Here is an 18226-nt window from a genome sequence, read left to right as displayed (position 1 = left end):
CACAAACAAGGAGAGAGCGGGTTACCCTACCTCAAACCTCACTTGATCTCAAACATATCTGACATTGCCTCATGCCAAATTACAGAGAGTTTAGTCTTGTTGACGAAACATTATTAGCTTGACCCAAGGATTCAGAAACCTAAAATACCTCAGTGTCCTCTAAGAAATCCTATTGTACCTGGTCGTAAGCTTTTTGAGATCAATCTTGAGAGCCACAAGACCGTAGCGGTTGGTTTTCTTGTAAATTACATAAACTAACTCCTGTGCAACCAATATATTGTCACTACCAACTTAGCAAGCCCGCCATGATTAAATTGCTTTGAGATTCATCAATAAAATCACTGAGCTTAGGTCATAGCCTGTTAACCAAAACCTTGGTAATAACCTTATATGCAACAGAACAAAGACTTATGGGTCGAAATTTATTGAGTATTTCAGGGCTCAGTACTTTTAGTATCAGCGTAATGAGTGTAGTCTACAACCCTTCTGAAAACTTGCTCTGTACTATAGCCTTCTGAATAAGAGCTATCAAAGGGCCGGTTACATGCTAGAGTCTCTGGAAGAACTTGCTTGAAACCAATACACAACTAGCGCTTTAAATGATTGCATACTAAACAAGGCTTTCTTCACTTCCAAACTATTTACAGGTTGGACAAGACTTTGTTGGTCTATTGTTGTCAAGCTTGGACCAGACCCAATATTGATAGGAGTGTAGAGTTAAGGAGAGCAACATAAACAACTCTAAAATGAGCCATAGCAAGCTGCTTGAGTTCTTCTTTCCCAGTGCACCAACTCCTATTAGCATCTTTTAGAGCCAATATATTGTTTTTTCCTTTGGCAACAAAAAGTAGTTACATAAAAGAATTTGGTGTTACGCCCTCCCTTCACAAACCACTTGAGATGAGATTTCTCATGCCAAAGAGTCTCTTTTTGTCGAAGAACAATCATGTTCCCTATTTAGCTCTCTCTAACTGAGAGAAGAATGTTGACCATTTAAAGGTTAGGACCCGTTATATAGCCAAGAGTCTTGCTGTGACTAGTCTCCTCCATCAGAATAGATTGTCAAAAGTGCTTAGATTTCAAGTACTTAGCCAGAAGCAAGATATTTAGTAACTTGTAGCAAATTCCCATCAAACCAGTTTTTGTTTATAAACTCGATAAGTCAGGGTTATTAAACCATATTTCCTCAAACCGAAAAGGCTTAAGACTAGGCATACATCGTTCCTTGTTGCAAGGTGTGAGAAGAATAAGATCATGATTCGACGAAGAGCGTGGTAAGTGAGTAACCCATGCTTCTGGGAACATGAATTAATGATGATCTACTCGTCCACCAGTCCAACCCCTTCACGAAGCACACTCCATGTGAAAGGGTACCCTTGATAGCTAAGATCCATCAAGATGCAATCATCAATCCATGTGACAAATTGAGAACTTCTATTAAGACTTACATGTCGTACACCCCTCTTCTCAAAAAATGTCACCATCTCATTTAAATCCGTTGCTAATAACCATGGGAGGGCACACCTGGAGCAAATTTAATGAAAACATCAGTTGGTGAGAACCAGACTAGCATAGACTGCAGATAGCGATCATAGAGTTAGACCAATGCTAGAAATAAGTACATGATAGCTCTGGGATTAGCACTCTAAATCTTCACTGTAATAGTTGGCTTAGTCCACAATAGCCAGACACCTCTAGAGAAATTGACCTGATTAGCTTGAGACGAACTGAAGAATCACAATAAGCAAATAATCAAGTTAGCAATAGAGGCAAAAACCCTTGGCTCCATGACAGCGAAGAAACGTGGTCTGTGAACTCAACATAATTCAACAATATTTCGACAATAAGGAGTCCTCTTAGCGCCCTTACAATTCTAAAAACCTCATGTGGAAAACAAACATGTTCTATAAACTCGTGGAAATCTCGTTCATAGAATCCTGGTATTGCACTCTACTAAATGGAGGGTCAATGGGAAATCCTAACATTTGGCAATCAGCTGTAGAGGCTACTAATAATAGCCATTAGTGTACAGAGTTTATCGGAAGAACTCGTATAACTATTTAGATCATCCTTGACATCTAAATTTGGATCTGGAGGTCACATCGGGAATAACTCTCTTCATTGCTCTCCTGTTGCTCCAATATTACTTTATGTTGTGTTTGGATGGAGGGTAGAGAAGAGAAAGAGAAGAGAAATTTGAGTTTAATCTTGTTTTAGAGTTCTATTGGGAGGGCAGAGGAAGAAAATGAAGAGAAATTCTACACTAAAATCTCACATCCGAAATTGAGGGCTAAAGGAGGGGAAGGAAAAATTGATAAGCTCCCTTCCTTTCCTTACCCTTCTTTCCCTTCCCTTAGTGAACTCCCAAACATAGCATTAAGGTTGAGCATAAGAAGTCCCTTCCCTTAGTGAACTCCCAAACATAGCAATAAGGTTGAGCATAAGAAGTCAGGGACGACTCAATATTAATAGGGTGGCGAGTTAGGGCGCAATCAGGCCCATCAAAAAGGGCTACTAGTTCAGTATTGGCACTTAACCGGCAAAGGCACAACCTAGACTTGTGGATTTGTTTTGGCTTGTAGTAGGCCCAGCATTTGTTTGGGCCTAAAAAAAACTCATTGGCTGCATTGATGTTTTTTCCCCTCGAGACCCTACTTAAAGGCTCATTAAGGCCAGATTCTTGATCATGATAACGTGATTTGTAGCGAACCTTAGTGACCTTAAATATAGATAGTCATTGCTCCAAGATTTCCTCTCGGATTTCATTTGTAATTTGCTTAGTCTCATCAAACTCTTGGATGCTTTCTCAAATGATCCTCAATAATATCATCCTTAACTGATAATGCTGTAAGTGGTGAGCCTAAGATTGTAGGTGTCTTCAGAGCACTTCGCGTTTGTAAGCACATGGTCCCACCATTTATTGACAAACTTTTTTGATGGCCGAAAACATCCCGCTGTTTAACTTTCATAGAACCACTGTACTTTTCCCCTGGTAGTCCACCGTCTATCTCAACATTCGCACGGTCCAAAGTAGTAGTAGTCACAATGCCTCCTTGAGGGTGATACTGAGAAGCTCTCGCCAACACCTTCTGTGGGCATGTCGCTTCTCGACGATTATACATAGCGCAATAAAAACATATTAACTGTAGCCCATCATATTAGACTGACTGCCAATCTCCATCAACTTTTACCTCGCTCTTTAGAGGCTTGCCAAGATCGACCTCGACAAAAACACGAGGATATTTCCCATGTGACCCCTTCTTAGTGTTCATGTCCACGTCAAAGTTTTACTAATACTATCACCCATGTCCGGATAGTTAGCTAATGACCTAAAATTGCCCATGGTCCTGCTTCTTATGCAAACTGTCGATCTTTGGACATGGTAAAACGAACAATAAAGTACCCTGCATCAAGATCAAAAACTTCCTAGGGACCCTTAGGCACCCACATTTTTGTAAGCTGATCACAACGAACAATAAAGTTTCCCTTGTCTCAACATTTTTTTCCATCTCTTCTAACTGATCTAGGTTTAGAGGAGCATTTGAAGGCTTGATTTTTTTCATTCTACGGATCTCCCTCACCACAACTTCGAACTTTTGGTGTAGTGACACGGTCCTTTGACATGGTATTAGAGCAGTCCAAGTTTAAATCCCGCTAGCCACAAATTTAAAGTGGATTTTCAAAATAAATAAATAAAATAAATATCTACCGCTGTGTGAGTCTTGGTTTCGGGTCACAAAAAAGGGTGCTCAAACTTTTTTGACATGTTAGAGTATAAAATTATGACCCTTAACTTTCACACTTTAGAGTTTTGGCAAGGTCCTTTGACAATGAAAAAAGCATTTATTTTCTCTCATAATGTGTTCATATTGGCTTAGATTACTATGATAATTCATGATATACAGACTATTTTCACTATTTACTGATATTTGTTGCTTTTAGTTTATTCTAAAATTTTTCTCTCTGACATCTGGGAAAAAACATTATTTGATAATCTTACATAAAAATTGATGATCAATGCAGATTTACTTCAACGTCAAAGTTTTTGTTTGAAGTATACAACATTGTTCTTCCTTCACTTCAGGTATTGCTTGAAAGCTCTTCTAATTTTAAACTGGCACTGTGTTGCTGCCATTTTAAAGTGCAAGCAGAATACTTCGTAGATCTTATGGCAACTGTCTTTACTACTTTCATCTTGCCTTTCATATCTTCATAATAAATGGATAATTATTGTTAGCCGAAATCTCATTATTTCATATATTTTGTGATTGAGCAAATTCATACCCAACCCAGGTGACTTTGCAAAATTAATTGTGTGCATGTTTTAGTTCCAAGACTATGATGCTGTCAACATCTTCATAAATATATATATATATATATGTATATATATATATGTATATATATATATATATATATATATGTATATGTATGTATATATATATATATATATATATATATATATATATCAGTTGCTTATATCCTGTCACCTTAAGGCTCTAAACAGTGATGAGCCACGTTCGGTAGAAAAGACGTGCATGTTATAGATTTTTGTGGTAAAAGAAGCAAAAAGTAGGGATTGGATGCAAACCCAGCCAAAATTCCGTCTTTGCCACGAGGCATTAGTTTTAAATTTTGGAGACTTCGTGCTTTGCATTATGTAGATGATCAGGAAGTTGCCATTAAAGAGAATAAGGTTTTTATCTAATGTACGTAGGAAATAATGGATATGAGGTGGTGGATCATTTTGTTAAATGAGCTACTAAGAGATAACCAAGTGAGGAGGCCTACCTTGCTAGTCACATTAAAAGGTTTGACTCTCACTACTCCATATCTTGGTAGCTTATTTTGCAAAATGAGCTACCATCTCATAACCATCATTCCTTTATACATAAATAGAGAAAATGAGGGATAACGCACCATAGATGTGGTGGCAGAAATACAAAAGTGCGAAACCTTTCCTCTTCTTTGAAAGTGACATAGTGGAGAATACCTGCTTACTCAACTCTAGGAATAGGGAGGATGTAAATAGGTCAGAAAAATTGGATGCATAATGGAATACAAATCAGGAGATTTGTTCATGACATTTTATGAAGAGAATCTCATTTTGATGGTTTTAGCAATGAGAGATTCAGTAGTTGTGGTCCATTTTACTGTACTTGAGTTTTTAGTCTCTGCGCATAATCATCCAGGCCAGTAGCCTTGCTGGGAGGTTCTTTTTCATGGACGATAGAATTCGTGTCAGAGAGTGGTAGCCTTTTGCTATTATGCCCATAGAAATGTCGGTTTCATGGCAAGCACCTCCAGGGATGCTAGTAAAGTTATGGCATATTTGTGGAATATGATGGGCATGATAAGTAGTCATATTGGGCTTTGATGGTTATGCTCTACAAAGGATATATGGGTGGAGGAGGGGGGCTAACTGATGGGGTATCCAGAAAGCTCTGATGGCATGAGTAGAGAAAATATTGGGCCTTAAGATGAGTTTATTGGGAAATAAAAGGGAATAACTCCTATCATGATAATATTTTGCATAACTAGAAAGGAAGGATCGGCAGCACACAAGGTAGACTCCCTCAATTGGGTCATAATGGGGCTTCTGTCCTCCATGTCATCATTCCGTTGCAAGGAATGAAAATGGGATTGCAGAAAATTATTGGCATCATGGGTGGTAGTGCTTAATGGAAAGTTAGTGGGAATAATGTGCATTCATCTAGATAGTGGAATGAACTTATAGAACAATGAAGAAGACGCTCTTTGGCTTGTTCGTACCTACTTCCCCAATGTTGTGAAGTTAAAAGTATATGCTTCAGTATTCTATATATCTGCTAGCGTGCAATATGCCTGCACTACCTACACTCTGCAAGCGAGTTGCAGCATTTTATTGACAAATATTACAAAAAATCTTCCAAAATCTATGCAAAATTCAATAAGAGATGTAAAATAATCAATAAATGATAGAAATGGTTGGTTTGAATGACTTATTGGAAAAATAAAGCAGATAGATAATCTACTAGGCTTTTGCATGTTTAAAAATTGTATCATTTTTTCCGATTTTCATATTTTTAGGAATTTTGAAACTTGAATTGTTAAAAAAAAATCTATTTTCATGTAAGTTTACCTAATGTGTTATGCAACCTGCAATCCTATTATGTGTTATATGTTACATAACCATTCACAATTGCATTTTTTATATATACAACGGGGTATATCTAGTAAGAGAATTATATTCCTTCTGCCTGATCTAGGTGAACGTTGATTGTTAATATGCAAGGGAATAAAAGAATGGAGCCTTCCTAAAGCCACTTGTAAACTAACAAGATGAACGTAGGCGATCACAAGAAACTTCATTAATCAAAGCTTCATTTAGGGGATCACAAGAATCTTCATTAATCAAAGCTTCATTTCTACATTCTAGGTGACCAGACTACAATTGCCCCTAATGTACTAGGCACTGCTTCCATCTGCTAAAGCATGCACTGCTATAGGATAACTGGCGAAATGTTAAAGCCACGGATGAAAGAGTAAGCATTGGTAGCAAATCTGCCTGTTAAAACATGAAGAAAAGGCCATAAAATTTGTAAAAATGTAAAAAAAAAGAAAAATCAAGGGAAATGCCTCTGAAAGTTCTAACTAAAATAAATATGCATAGGCATTGAAATAAGACAAATGAGTATTAACTTTTGAACTTAAATACGTAACTTGTTGAGTATAACAATATAAATTGGGCATGTAGACCAAATATGTTAATAAAAAGAACAAAGCAACGCTACAATTTTTTGTGATATGTAAATTTAGAGTCGATTATTATCAGTCAATACTCAATAATCAGTTTGTGTGATACATTTCGCGGTGTAAGTTCGAAGTAATTATTGCAAGTAAAAGTAAGTACTAGTCCCTTCATGATTATTATGGATTCAGATAGTAAGGAGCCAAGTCTAGCAAGCTATTTGCTTATCCATCTCCATTCATTGTTAATGCTTCCTATTAGTCCATTCATTGTTAACAAGTCTAGCAAGCTATTTGCTTATGCAGGTCTCTTTTGTTTTATGTGCTTCCTATTAGTCCAGATCTGCATCAGTACTTAACCTTTTATGGTCTTTTAGGGTATTTCTCCTCCCTTACATGGTCATGTGTTAGCAAAGACTCTTATCATGAATTCCTTGCAACTTTATAGATTAAACCAAGTTGATATATAACCTCAAGATGTGCATGAGGTGTGATTCAATTGAATTTGCCTCATACACACATATGCTCTACTTTATTGTGAACATGCTCCTTTCTCCTATTGTATCCCCCATGTTTTTTATGCTTGCTTCTTTCCCCAAAGAAGCTTATGATAGAGTGTCGAGAGATAATAGGGTGTTTTAGAAAAGAAACACATATATGGTATATATATTGATGTGATTAAAGATATCATGTATAACAGTGTACCACTAGAGTAAGAACAATCAAAGGAGAAACTAAATCATTTTATATTGCCATAGGTTTTACATCAAGGGTTAGCCTTAAGCCGTTTTCTTTTTGCATTAGTTATTGACCAATTTATTAGATATTCAGGATGAAAGTCATATGATGTATATTATTTGCTGATGATGTAATCTTAGTTGGCGATGCTAGAAAAAGTAGAGTTTTTGAAATAGAAAGGTGGAGATAGATTGTCGAAACTAAAGGTTCTGCAATCAATAGAACAAAAACAGAATATATGGAATGCAATTTTAATAAGTGTAAAGAGAAAAGAGTCTATAATACATATTGATAGTCAAGAAATCTTTAAATGTAAACACTTTCTTTATGTAGGACTAATCATTTGTTATAATAGTGAGAATGAGGATGATGTCCATCAACTTAAATCAGAATGCTTAAAATGGAGGAGTGATTTCTAATGTAATTGTAGAATACCTAGGCTCCCGTATCTGTGTTTGACACTTTCCGTGTTCGTGTTCGACACTTCTTGGACATTTCTTAAATACATACATACATTTATCCAGACGTGTACTTAATTATATAAGTTATTTTAGTTTAAAAAACTCATGACAAACTTATTGGACATACATCGTGCACTTCACCTCAAATTTATGCAACTCGTTGGACTCGGGACACGTTCGTTTTAGCACATACGTAGATCATAAATATGATTTTAGAAGGTTGTTTGGATATCTAGTTAAAAAACAAGTGGTTTTTCAATTTATAATCTACTTTATGAGAGAGACATAAAAATGGTATAGGTAACATGCGAATGAAAACTAATATCGATCTCATCTAGATTATTAATTTTAATATGTATCTATACAGCAGTGTCTCCATAGTCTCCATATCCTACTCTTTACTAATTTGCCGCCAACTAGTAGAAAAATGCCCTCATTTTTGACAGTCGGTCCCATCAAGAATGGTTAAAAACTCGTCAGAATGTAGATTCTCTACGTCGGTAAATATTCCGTCAGGAATGTTTGTGTGATGAGCGCTCGTCGGGAATACGTATTCCTGAAAGCGTAGAGTTGATAGCGTTATCTTGACGGGCATCTGTTAGTAATGACCAGTTTTGATGGTAAGTGCCATCAAGAAAGTTTAAATATTCTTGACGGTGTCGTTGTCGACAATGTACAATCCTGATGGTGGTGCCATCAACAATGTTTATACATTCTTGACGGCATACGTTGTCGTAGATTGCTGGCGGCTATTGCCATCAAGAATGTGTTCTTGATGGCAATTGCCTTCAGCAATCTACAATGTTGACGGCGTATGTTGTCAAGAATGTTACATATTAACTAGAAATATTGAAAGTTTCCCTGTATATTGCAGATTTTCATGTACAGAAAAACACAAATTTCGCTGATTACAGAATAATATAGCACAATCTATAATGATCCACAAAAACACAAACCACGATATCAAATACCTTGACACTACAGATATCTCATATATTCAACAAACACAATGAAACAAAGATCAAATATCCACAAAGTACTCAGCAACGCGGAATACACAAATATCCATAACTAAAAACATGATTACAATGTTTTTAGAAACATTTCAATATCCCCACAAGCAAGTCTAAGCCATAAAGTCGTACAAACTTGATAAACGAACTTGCAGATCACATATTTGTATGTCCGAGATACAAAATTTTAAAAACTCACTAAGCGAGGCCTTGTGCCTCATCCATATCATCTCGATTGTTGGCGGTGTCTCATGTCTATGACTGGACTCCCATCGGCATCATCACCATGCTAACCGCAAAATAAATGCATATCAGTATCACATATTTTATGTGTTGTGTATAGTGACATGTGTTATGTACATAAATAAGTATGCTTGTCCACTACTTTGTCCATCGTGGGACCCGTTGGTAGTAAACGACATTTGTGAAGCCAAAAAATGCATCGGTGACGTGAACACCAACGGATCAACCTTATTTTTACAACACTTCAAGATCTGGTTGTAGACTACCCCTCTAGTGGCACTAGAAGGGATTGCGGACATGCACTCTACTGAGATATCCATCAATATATCCCAGCAACTTGACCCTCCAAAAAATTTATAGCTGACGAGACGATGTTGAATGCCTTGTCAGAGTACACTTGCTGCATGTACGAGGGTGTCATGGGGGTGCTGTCAGGGTCTCAGGTCTTTTGGGCTGGAATGATCTGGATGATCTCTGAGCTCCCACTCCCATTCACCTGTCCCTCTTCTTTTTAGGCGCCTAAGACCAAGTCACGCATCCTATAGTTCTTCTTACACAGTCTGTGTGGGTCCTGACTGCCTTTGACTCTGGGAGTCTGGTCAAAAGTGGCATCGAAGGCATCCTAAGATATAAAGAAAATAAAAAGACAACCAAATTACTTGATTCAGAGACCATAAACATACTTCATACTTTACGGTCATTCCTTTATATAATTACATTACCTGCAAAAGTTTAACTTTTTGATCTTTTGCCTTCCTTTTGTCAGTATTAGCATAACCCTCGGTTGCACTAAAAGCTTTCTTGAAGAGTATAGGGAGCGGCATATAGGGAACTTTCCGAGATTTACATATTTCTTATTGAGTTTTACATGTATAGTGAAATATATGCATAGGTTCATATCACTAAAGAAAAAAAGGCCAAACACATCTATAGTGAAATATATTCCTGTGTGGCTGATATCCCTACCAAAATATTTCTCAAGTAAATCCCGATAAATTCTTCAAGAAGTCAACAAATGCTTGCTCCAAAGTCGTGGGGGAAGGTCGAATTGAAAATTTGAAAGGAGAAAGAAACTGTTTCAAGGTATACGTTTCATTTGAATTTGAGTTTGATTAATGGAGCTTGATTTCTTCTTCCTACTAATATTAGTATCAAAAGTCAAAGTAGATAAAACACCTTTAGTATGAGGAAATCTGGTTCATTATTGACTCCATCCAGGTGAGAAAGTAGCATTTGATCTGCTATAAAAATACAACTTTACAAGCAGAAATGTATCTAACTACCCATGAAAAGAGTTAAGATAACTTGCGAATGCTGTAGAAGATCAAATAATGAGAATTGATGTTGCAGAAAAATGCAGCTATAGTACACCATTATTATCAAATAAATACATGTTTTGTTAGCTAATGGAACTAAAAATAAAACCAATATGACAAAGAAACCAACCAGCATTAGAACAAGGCATCTATGCATGAAAATTTAACTTACGGATTCAAACTAAGGTAATGAGCAATAAAAATACAACTACAAGTAGACATCCATCTAACTACTCACAAAAATAACTCAATAAATTCGAAACAATTTGCAAATGCTGTAAGGCAACAACTTAGTAGAACAATGCCTCTTCACATGAAAAAAAAAATATAACTTGATGACTCAAACTAAAATAATAGGTTTTAGAATTTCAATTTACCACAAACCTGCATTCTCATTATCAAAGATTATCAAATCTGCATTCTCATTATCAAAGATTATCAAAAAAATCACAAAAGACCCTAGTTTCAGATGAGTATTTGTAATTGTTTAAGAACTAATGCACACCAAAGTTCCTGGATATCATTTCTAGTTTATATATATGATGGATGTAGAGTTCAACCTCCCTTTTCATGTTTGCCAGAGGCGAATCAAGTTATATTGGAATTTATTCTCGAAATAAAAAATTAAGGTTAAAAGAAGGAGGGTTGTTTGTATTGAGAAACTAAGGCTAAAAGTTTGATGAGTATTCATACCTCCTTCCTGCAATAATAGCCTTTGATTTGAGCAGAGGATGGGGATCCTGTTTGGTGGTTATATCCCTTCTTATTGCGGTTATCTAAATTTCTTTTGCATTTATCCTTCAAAAAGAACAAGGATCTTAGGACTTTGAAAATAATGTTCAAGGTTCACAATTAACTGAATCAAGGCTTAATTGGTGGTATCTCTGGTCCGATAATATTAAAAGAGCAGCGAAGTGATCAACGTCAATTCTCTTATCTAGCGTCAAAAACCTCTCCCAGTCATCTTTGATATTCTTATAGTATTCATTTTGATCTCATGCTTCCATTCCCTTAGAGCATGATTAAACTTTACATATTTTCCAAACAAGTACTGCTAACTTAAAGGATTCTCCTCGATGTTGTAGTGTCTAAGCAAATGGACATCTATATAAGAAGTCTCTTTTTCATATACCTTGTCACCATTCTGCAATAAGTTGGCATCATTTTTTGAGATTATTTGACTTTATTGAGCAAACCTTATCTCTGACTGAAAAGATTATATCTAGTAAGACTGTTTTTTATGAGACACATGAATAAATTAGTGCAAGTTACCATAATCTGCCACCATACATGCTCTAGTGTATCAAAGGGCAGCTGGTCTGGCTTGAAAAAGGCGTTGGCATAATCACGTGTCCTTGTTAGAAGCCCTTCATATGTGTTGAACTTGTTGGCCCATTTTCCAATTGGAATGTTACAATAGCATGAAAGCCCACCCAGGGTAATTTTTTCTTCTCTTCATTAGGTTGGCGTCCCGGCTTCTTATACACTACCCCACCTACAAAGCTAAAGATAAGTAAGTGTATTACTGGATGAAAAAATATTATACAATAATTAATCATTAAATTTACTCTTGATCCTTTCCATGTCACAAGTCGCATTAGTCACTATCTTTAATGCTCTCCTCCCACTGGTCTGGTAGTTGTTGTGCTGCCATGTTTTTTCTTTTTTTTTGTGTGTGCATGTTTGCGTCTGTAACCATCCGCAACTGGTGGTAAAGGCATAAACTTGGTACCGGGCATTTTCGGAGGATTGACGGCTCTGGAGGGATGATGATGGCTTCTCGCTCTCACCTAAAGAATGAAAAATTCAGCATCTGTGCATATATCATCGATAATAAATATGCATATATCATGAATATAAAAACTCTACTTAATAGGACCGGTATTGGGAGGTAATGTCGGTGCCGGATCAGTAGGGACCTATGTAGAAGAACTTGGAGGGGGTTGTACAGAGGAACCTGAGTTTGATGGATTTGATCGTGAATGATCAGTGCAATATTTATTGGATTGGAGGAAAAATGCTCTTGCATATATATATACTATACGTTATATATGAGGTCATTTTTTTCTCCCAATCCAATATATATATATATATATATATATATCATATCTAATATATTATGTACTGTATAACTACCAATATATATAGTATATATAGATATATATTGATAACCGTACGTATAATATATATATAACCCTACACACAGCACACACACACATGAAGTCAGGGGTAGGCACATGTCGGTGCGATCCAGAGGGAACTCCCATGTAAGAAAACTGAGGATGGGTTGTACAGAGGAACCGGAGTTTGATGTGTATATGAATATCACGTACCTATACGGTATATAAACCTCTAGATAATATGTATATACTTCTATTATAACATATATAGTAAATGATGATAATAAGATATGACCTACACACACACACACCATCGTAGTTGGGGAGGCAATGTCGGTGGCCGGGATCAGTAGAGGGACCCATCGTAGAAGAAACTTGGAGGGGGTTGTACAGAGACCGAGTTTGATGGATTTGCGTGAAATGGTCCAGTGGCAATATTTATTGGATTTGGGGAGAAAAAATGGCTCTTGCATATATATACATACGGTACCCTGATAATACTGAGAGAGAGAGAGAGAAACTTTATGTCAATACGTTAAGTGAGAACATCCACCTAATTTTCTATCCCAGTGATTGATTACTCCTAGAGATCCATGCATCATCATGAAGAGACTTTTTTTCAAATGACACTCGGCAAATTTCAAAAATTAAACCTTAATACATCCGACTACTCTGAGTTGATATCAATGCTTGTGATTACATTTTGAATGTCAGTCCGTGTCATTGGAAAATTCACATCAGACATTACGTTCTGAGGATAGGAGAAATCATCAACTATGCATTCGGTTTGGCGAAATTTTCTACAATATTATCATCGTCATCTTTGCCAGAAGGTTGAACATAAACTCTAGGATCTTTGTACAAGACTACCAACTCATCTTTAGTTTAGGATCTTTCACATAAAAGCATTGTGACACTTGGGATGCAAACATTAACTTTTCATCCTCGTTTATTTTTCTATCAAGATTGACAATTGTACACTCATAGCAATCATTTTGCTTATTTCCAGGATACCGACGAATCTTAAACATCATGTATCTGTGTTCATGTGTGCGCCCATAGCCAATATCTTCTAATTGTCCGTAATATGTTATATTAGTTTCAACTAGATTCTAATCTCTTATGTTTGAAAAACATTCTCACGAAAAGGTGGTCATGATACCATTGGTCTGTGCTACTTTTGATTCATCTACCTCAACTGTGTGAAATTTGTATCCATTTACTTAGTATCCACTACAATGGTGTGCTGCATAATAAGGATGCTCTGCATGATCCTTTACTTCTTCTGATGTTGGATTACCAAGTACAACTTGTTTGCTAACCTAAGGTCAACATTAAAAAATAACATTCAAAACATTTTCGTCTTAAATTTTATGCAAAAAATTTAGGCAGTGTTAAATTTAACAAGACTTAAAAATTCTTCACTCAAAAAGAAACTCCTTCGCATGTTTTTCTTTAATGTCATGTGTTGTTGTGTTGCCAGTTATTTCATTTCGTACCTTTTACCGGATGTTGCCTATTATTATGAGAAAAAATTTTTAATTGTTAAAAGTAAATAACTTCATAGCATTCAAATATCAAGTTTTATTTTATCTTCTTGTATTTAGAGAAGATTTTTAGATTACCCAATATGTACGCATCGGCCTGATCTAACAAGTTGGGATATTTTTTTGTTTAGCCTGTGAGGGTAAAGAAGTGTGTTCTCTTTTCAAAGCTAACGAGGGGAAGGAAACAATGAAAACACTACTTAATAATATTATTATTTCACTTAACCTTTTACACAGTATTGCTTCTATTATATACACAGCGGAAAAAAAAGGTTAATAACAGATTCCTAAAATATAGGCTAATAAAACGAGAAGGAAGTTAGCTATCTAAAAGGATCTTAACAAACAGATTTTCCTGTTTAAATTAAATCTAACAACCCTGCTAACACTCCCCCTTAAGTTGGACAATACAAATTATGCATTCCCAGCTTGTCTACTAGTCTTTTGAAGGTTGGCTTAAACACTCCTTTAGTCAACAGATCTGCTGTTTGCTCAGAGGTTGGAACATATGACATACAAATTGTTCCTTCTTCTATCTTCTCCTTTATAAAGTGTCGACTTCCACGTGCTTAGTTCGGTCATGGTGGACAGGATTATGTGATATATTAATGGCAGCTTTATTATCACAGAAAATCCTTAACGGCATTTTGACAATCATTTTTAATTCCTCCAGGAGTAACTTCAACCAAAGCACTTCACAAACACCATGAGCCACTGACCTCAATTCTGCCTCAGCACTACTTGCAACCACAGTCTGTTTCTTCTCCACGTTACCAAATTACCCCAGACAAACGAACAATATCCAGAGGTAGATCTACGATCATTGACTGACCCAGCCCAATCTGCATCTGTGAAAATTTCTACCATGCGGTTTTCACTTTTCCTAAAAAATAAACCCCTCCCAGGAGTTCCCTTTAAATACTTAAGAATCCGATAAACAGCCTCCATATGATCAGTAGGAGCATGCATAAACTGACTCACATTGCTTACTTCAAAAGCAATATCTGGTCTAGTGTGTGACAAATAGATTAATCTTCCCACCAAACATTGATATCTACCTTTGTCCACCAGAGTTTATGTCTAATTTAACATTTGGATCAACAGGAGTATCCAATGGCTTACACCCCATCATTCCGGTTTCCTTCAGAAGATCCAATATGTACTTCCTTTGAGATATTGAAATCCCGGTTTTATTCCTGGCTATTTCCATTCTAAGAAAATATCTCAGCAAACCCAAATCCTTCATTTCGAATTCAGAGGCCAACCTTTCTTTTAAACGCTCAATTTCTTCTGAATCGTCTCCCGTCAAGATTATGTCATCAATGTCATCAACATAGACAATGAGTATGGTTATTCTCCCATTCTTTTGCCTATAAAACAGGGTGTGATCAACATGGGCTTGGGTGTATCATTCCCTCCGGATAGCTTTAGTAAATCGGTGAAACCAAGCCCTTGGCGACTGCTTCAAACCGTATAAAGATTTTCTCAGCCGACAAACCTTTCCATTCCTCTTTTCATCATCAAAGCCCGGTGGTAGATCCATATACACCTCTAATTCTCCGTTCGGGAAGGCATTCTTGACGTCCAATTGTCTCAATGGCCAGTCTAGATTTGCCGCTAGAGATAGAAGAACTCGAATAGTATCGATCTTCACCACAGGTGCAAAAGTTTCTTGATAGTCTATCCCATATGTCTGCGCATATCCCTTTGCTACCAATCTTGCCTTGTATCGTTCTATCGAGCCATCTGCCTTGTACTTTATGGAAAAACCCATTTGCATCCAACTTGAACCTTGTCCTTGGGCTTTTGAGTCACTTCCCAAGTCTTATTTTTTGTTAACGCCTTCATCTCATCTAGTATAGCCTACTTCCATTTTGAACTCTTCAATGCAATGCCTCCTGTACCGTTTTAGGAATTTTCGAACCTGCCAGATTGGCCACCAGAGTTCGTACTGAGCTTGATAGGTGATCGTACTGTACAAAATTAGACATTGGATGTGTTGTACATGATCTCGTCCCTTTCCTGACTGCAATTGGAATGTCCAGATCAATCAAACAAGTGTTAGTATCGGTACCGGAGTCCAGATCAGACGATTGAGAGGCAGGAGGAGTCTCTGGATTAGTTTCCTTTACCGGTTCTGGATTTGTTTCCTTTACCGAATCACGTTTTGGGAATTTTTTTCTCGAGTAGAGCAGCAATGACTTACTTAGTTCTCCCCCTGTCGTTGGTGCTTCCAAATTTTGTGGATTCGTTATATGTTGAGGCTGAGCAGGACACGTTGACAAAGTCAAATCTTGTGTAGTCAAAGCTTTAGTGGGAAGGTTCGGATCTTGAGGAACAGACAGATTTGAAGAGGAATTCATAGATGTTGGATTATTTGGAGAGAAGGTCGAATTCTGTTGATTATCCGGATTTGGAGAGATTTGAATTTTGTTGACTCAAAATATCTGGAGGAGATCCGACTGGTAGGGGGCTTAAATTTGGAACCGAATTTTGTTGAGGGGAACAATGAGTGATGTGGAGGAAGGGAAATTTTGAGGCATGAAATCTGGAGCAAAGTCCCAAAAATATTGTCATGTGTCTGACTTGGAATTTGACTCTGCTTGTTTTGGAAAAATAGAAAAAATATTTGGATCATTATTTTCACACGCCACTTGAGGATAAAAGTAAGGCTGATTTTCAAAAAATGTAACATCTCTAGAAACAAAATACTTTCTTGTTTCTAGAGAATAACACCTATAGCCTTTTTGTGTTGATGAGTATCCTAAGAATATACACTTATGGGATCTAGGATCTAACTTGGTCCGATTTTGATTTTGAGTATGAACAAATGCGGAGCAGCCAAAAATTTTCAAATCTAATTCAGAGAAAAAGCGATAATTGGGATAAGATTTTGAAAGCGACTCTAAGGGGGTTTGATAATCTAAAACTTTGGTTGGCATCCGATTAATCAAGAAACATGCAGTAAGAATTGCATCACCCCAAAAACATTTTGTAACGTTAGAAGAAAACATAAGTGAGCGGGCAACCTCTAGAAGATGGCGGTTTTTTCGTTCGGAGATGCCGTTTTGTTGTGGTGTGTTGACACATGAACTTTGATGAATCAGTCCATTTTTTGTGAGAAAATGTCCAAGAACTGAGTTAAAATATTCCGTTCCATTATCAATACGCAAAACTTTGATATCTGCATTGTATTGCGTTTTGATCATGGAGTGAAAATTTTGAAAAACTTGTTCAGTTTCAGATTTGTCTTTCAATAAATACACCCAACAAACACGGGTATGATCATCGATGAATGTAATAAACCAACGTTTGTTAGTGACACTCCTAACCCGGGATGGACCCCATATGTCACTGTGGATGAGAACAAAAGGTTGAGATGGTAAATATGGCTGTGGTGAAAAATGAACCCGAGTATGCTTAGCCAACTGGCAGATTTCGCATTGAAAAACATCATTATTATTGAACAAGTGGGGAAACAAGCGTTTCAAATAAAAAAAACTTGGATGTCCTAGCCTAAAGTGAAGAAGCATAATTTTTTGTTTTCTGAGGAATTTGCTGCTGCTTGAACATAATTACTCACTGAACAATCATGGTCAAAGAAGTATAATCCAGAAAACTCCCTAGCACTCCCAATCTTCTTCTCCGAAATCGAATCCTAAAAAACACAAGTAGAGGTTGTAAATTTCACCACACAGTTCAAATCTTTTGTGATCTTGCTAATAGAAAGCAAATTGCAAGATAACTTAGGCACATGAAGTACAGCATGAAGAACAATATTCGGACTGATTTGTATAGAACCCACACCCGCAACAACAGAAAAAGTACCATCCGCAATTTTAACACGATGATGATCAGAACTAGGAACATATGAGACAAATAATTTTTCGCATCCGATCATGTGATCCGAAGCACCGAAATCAATAATCCAAGGCTCACCTTTTGTGGCTATACCACTAAAAGCCGTTAATGTGGTACCCTTTTGTGCCATATGGGAGGTACTTGAGGTGTACGTACCAGACAGAATCTTGCAAAGTTGTTCCATTTGAGCTTTTGAAAAAG

General features: G+C 36.7%; 1 protein-coding gene across 3 annotated transcripts in view; it reads left to right on the top strand.

Annotated features, from left to right (window-relative positions):
- The window catches only part of LOC109851593 (DNA repair protein REV1), a 70856-nt gene that overhangs the window by 44481 nt on the left and 8149 nt on the right, over positions 1-18226 (top strand). For 2 of the 3 annotated variants that reach the window (XM_020421813.1, XM_020421812.1), the window contains exon 20: positions 4024-4084. In XM_020421813.1, the coding sequence (XP_020277402.1) occupies positions 4024-4084 (61 nt within the window). Of the gene's footprint in view, positions 1-4023; positions 4085-13626; positions 13788-18226 lie in introns of those variants that run through there. The other variant, XM_020421815.1, reaches the window with a different exon arrangement.

Source organism: Asparagus officinalis, chromosome 8, assembly GCF_001876935.1.
Source record: "Asparagus officinalis chromosome 8, Aspof.V1, whole genome shotgun sequence".
NCBI lineage: Eukaryota > Viridiplantae > Streptophyta > Magnoliopsida > Asparagales > Asparagaceae > Asparagus > Asparagus officinalis.
The sequence above is the reverse complement of the archived record's forward strand: the minus strand, read 5'-3'. Positions and strand labels throughout refer to the sequence as shown.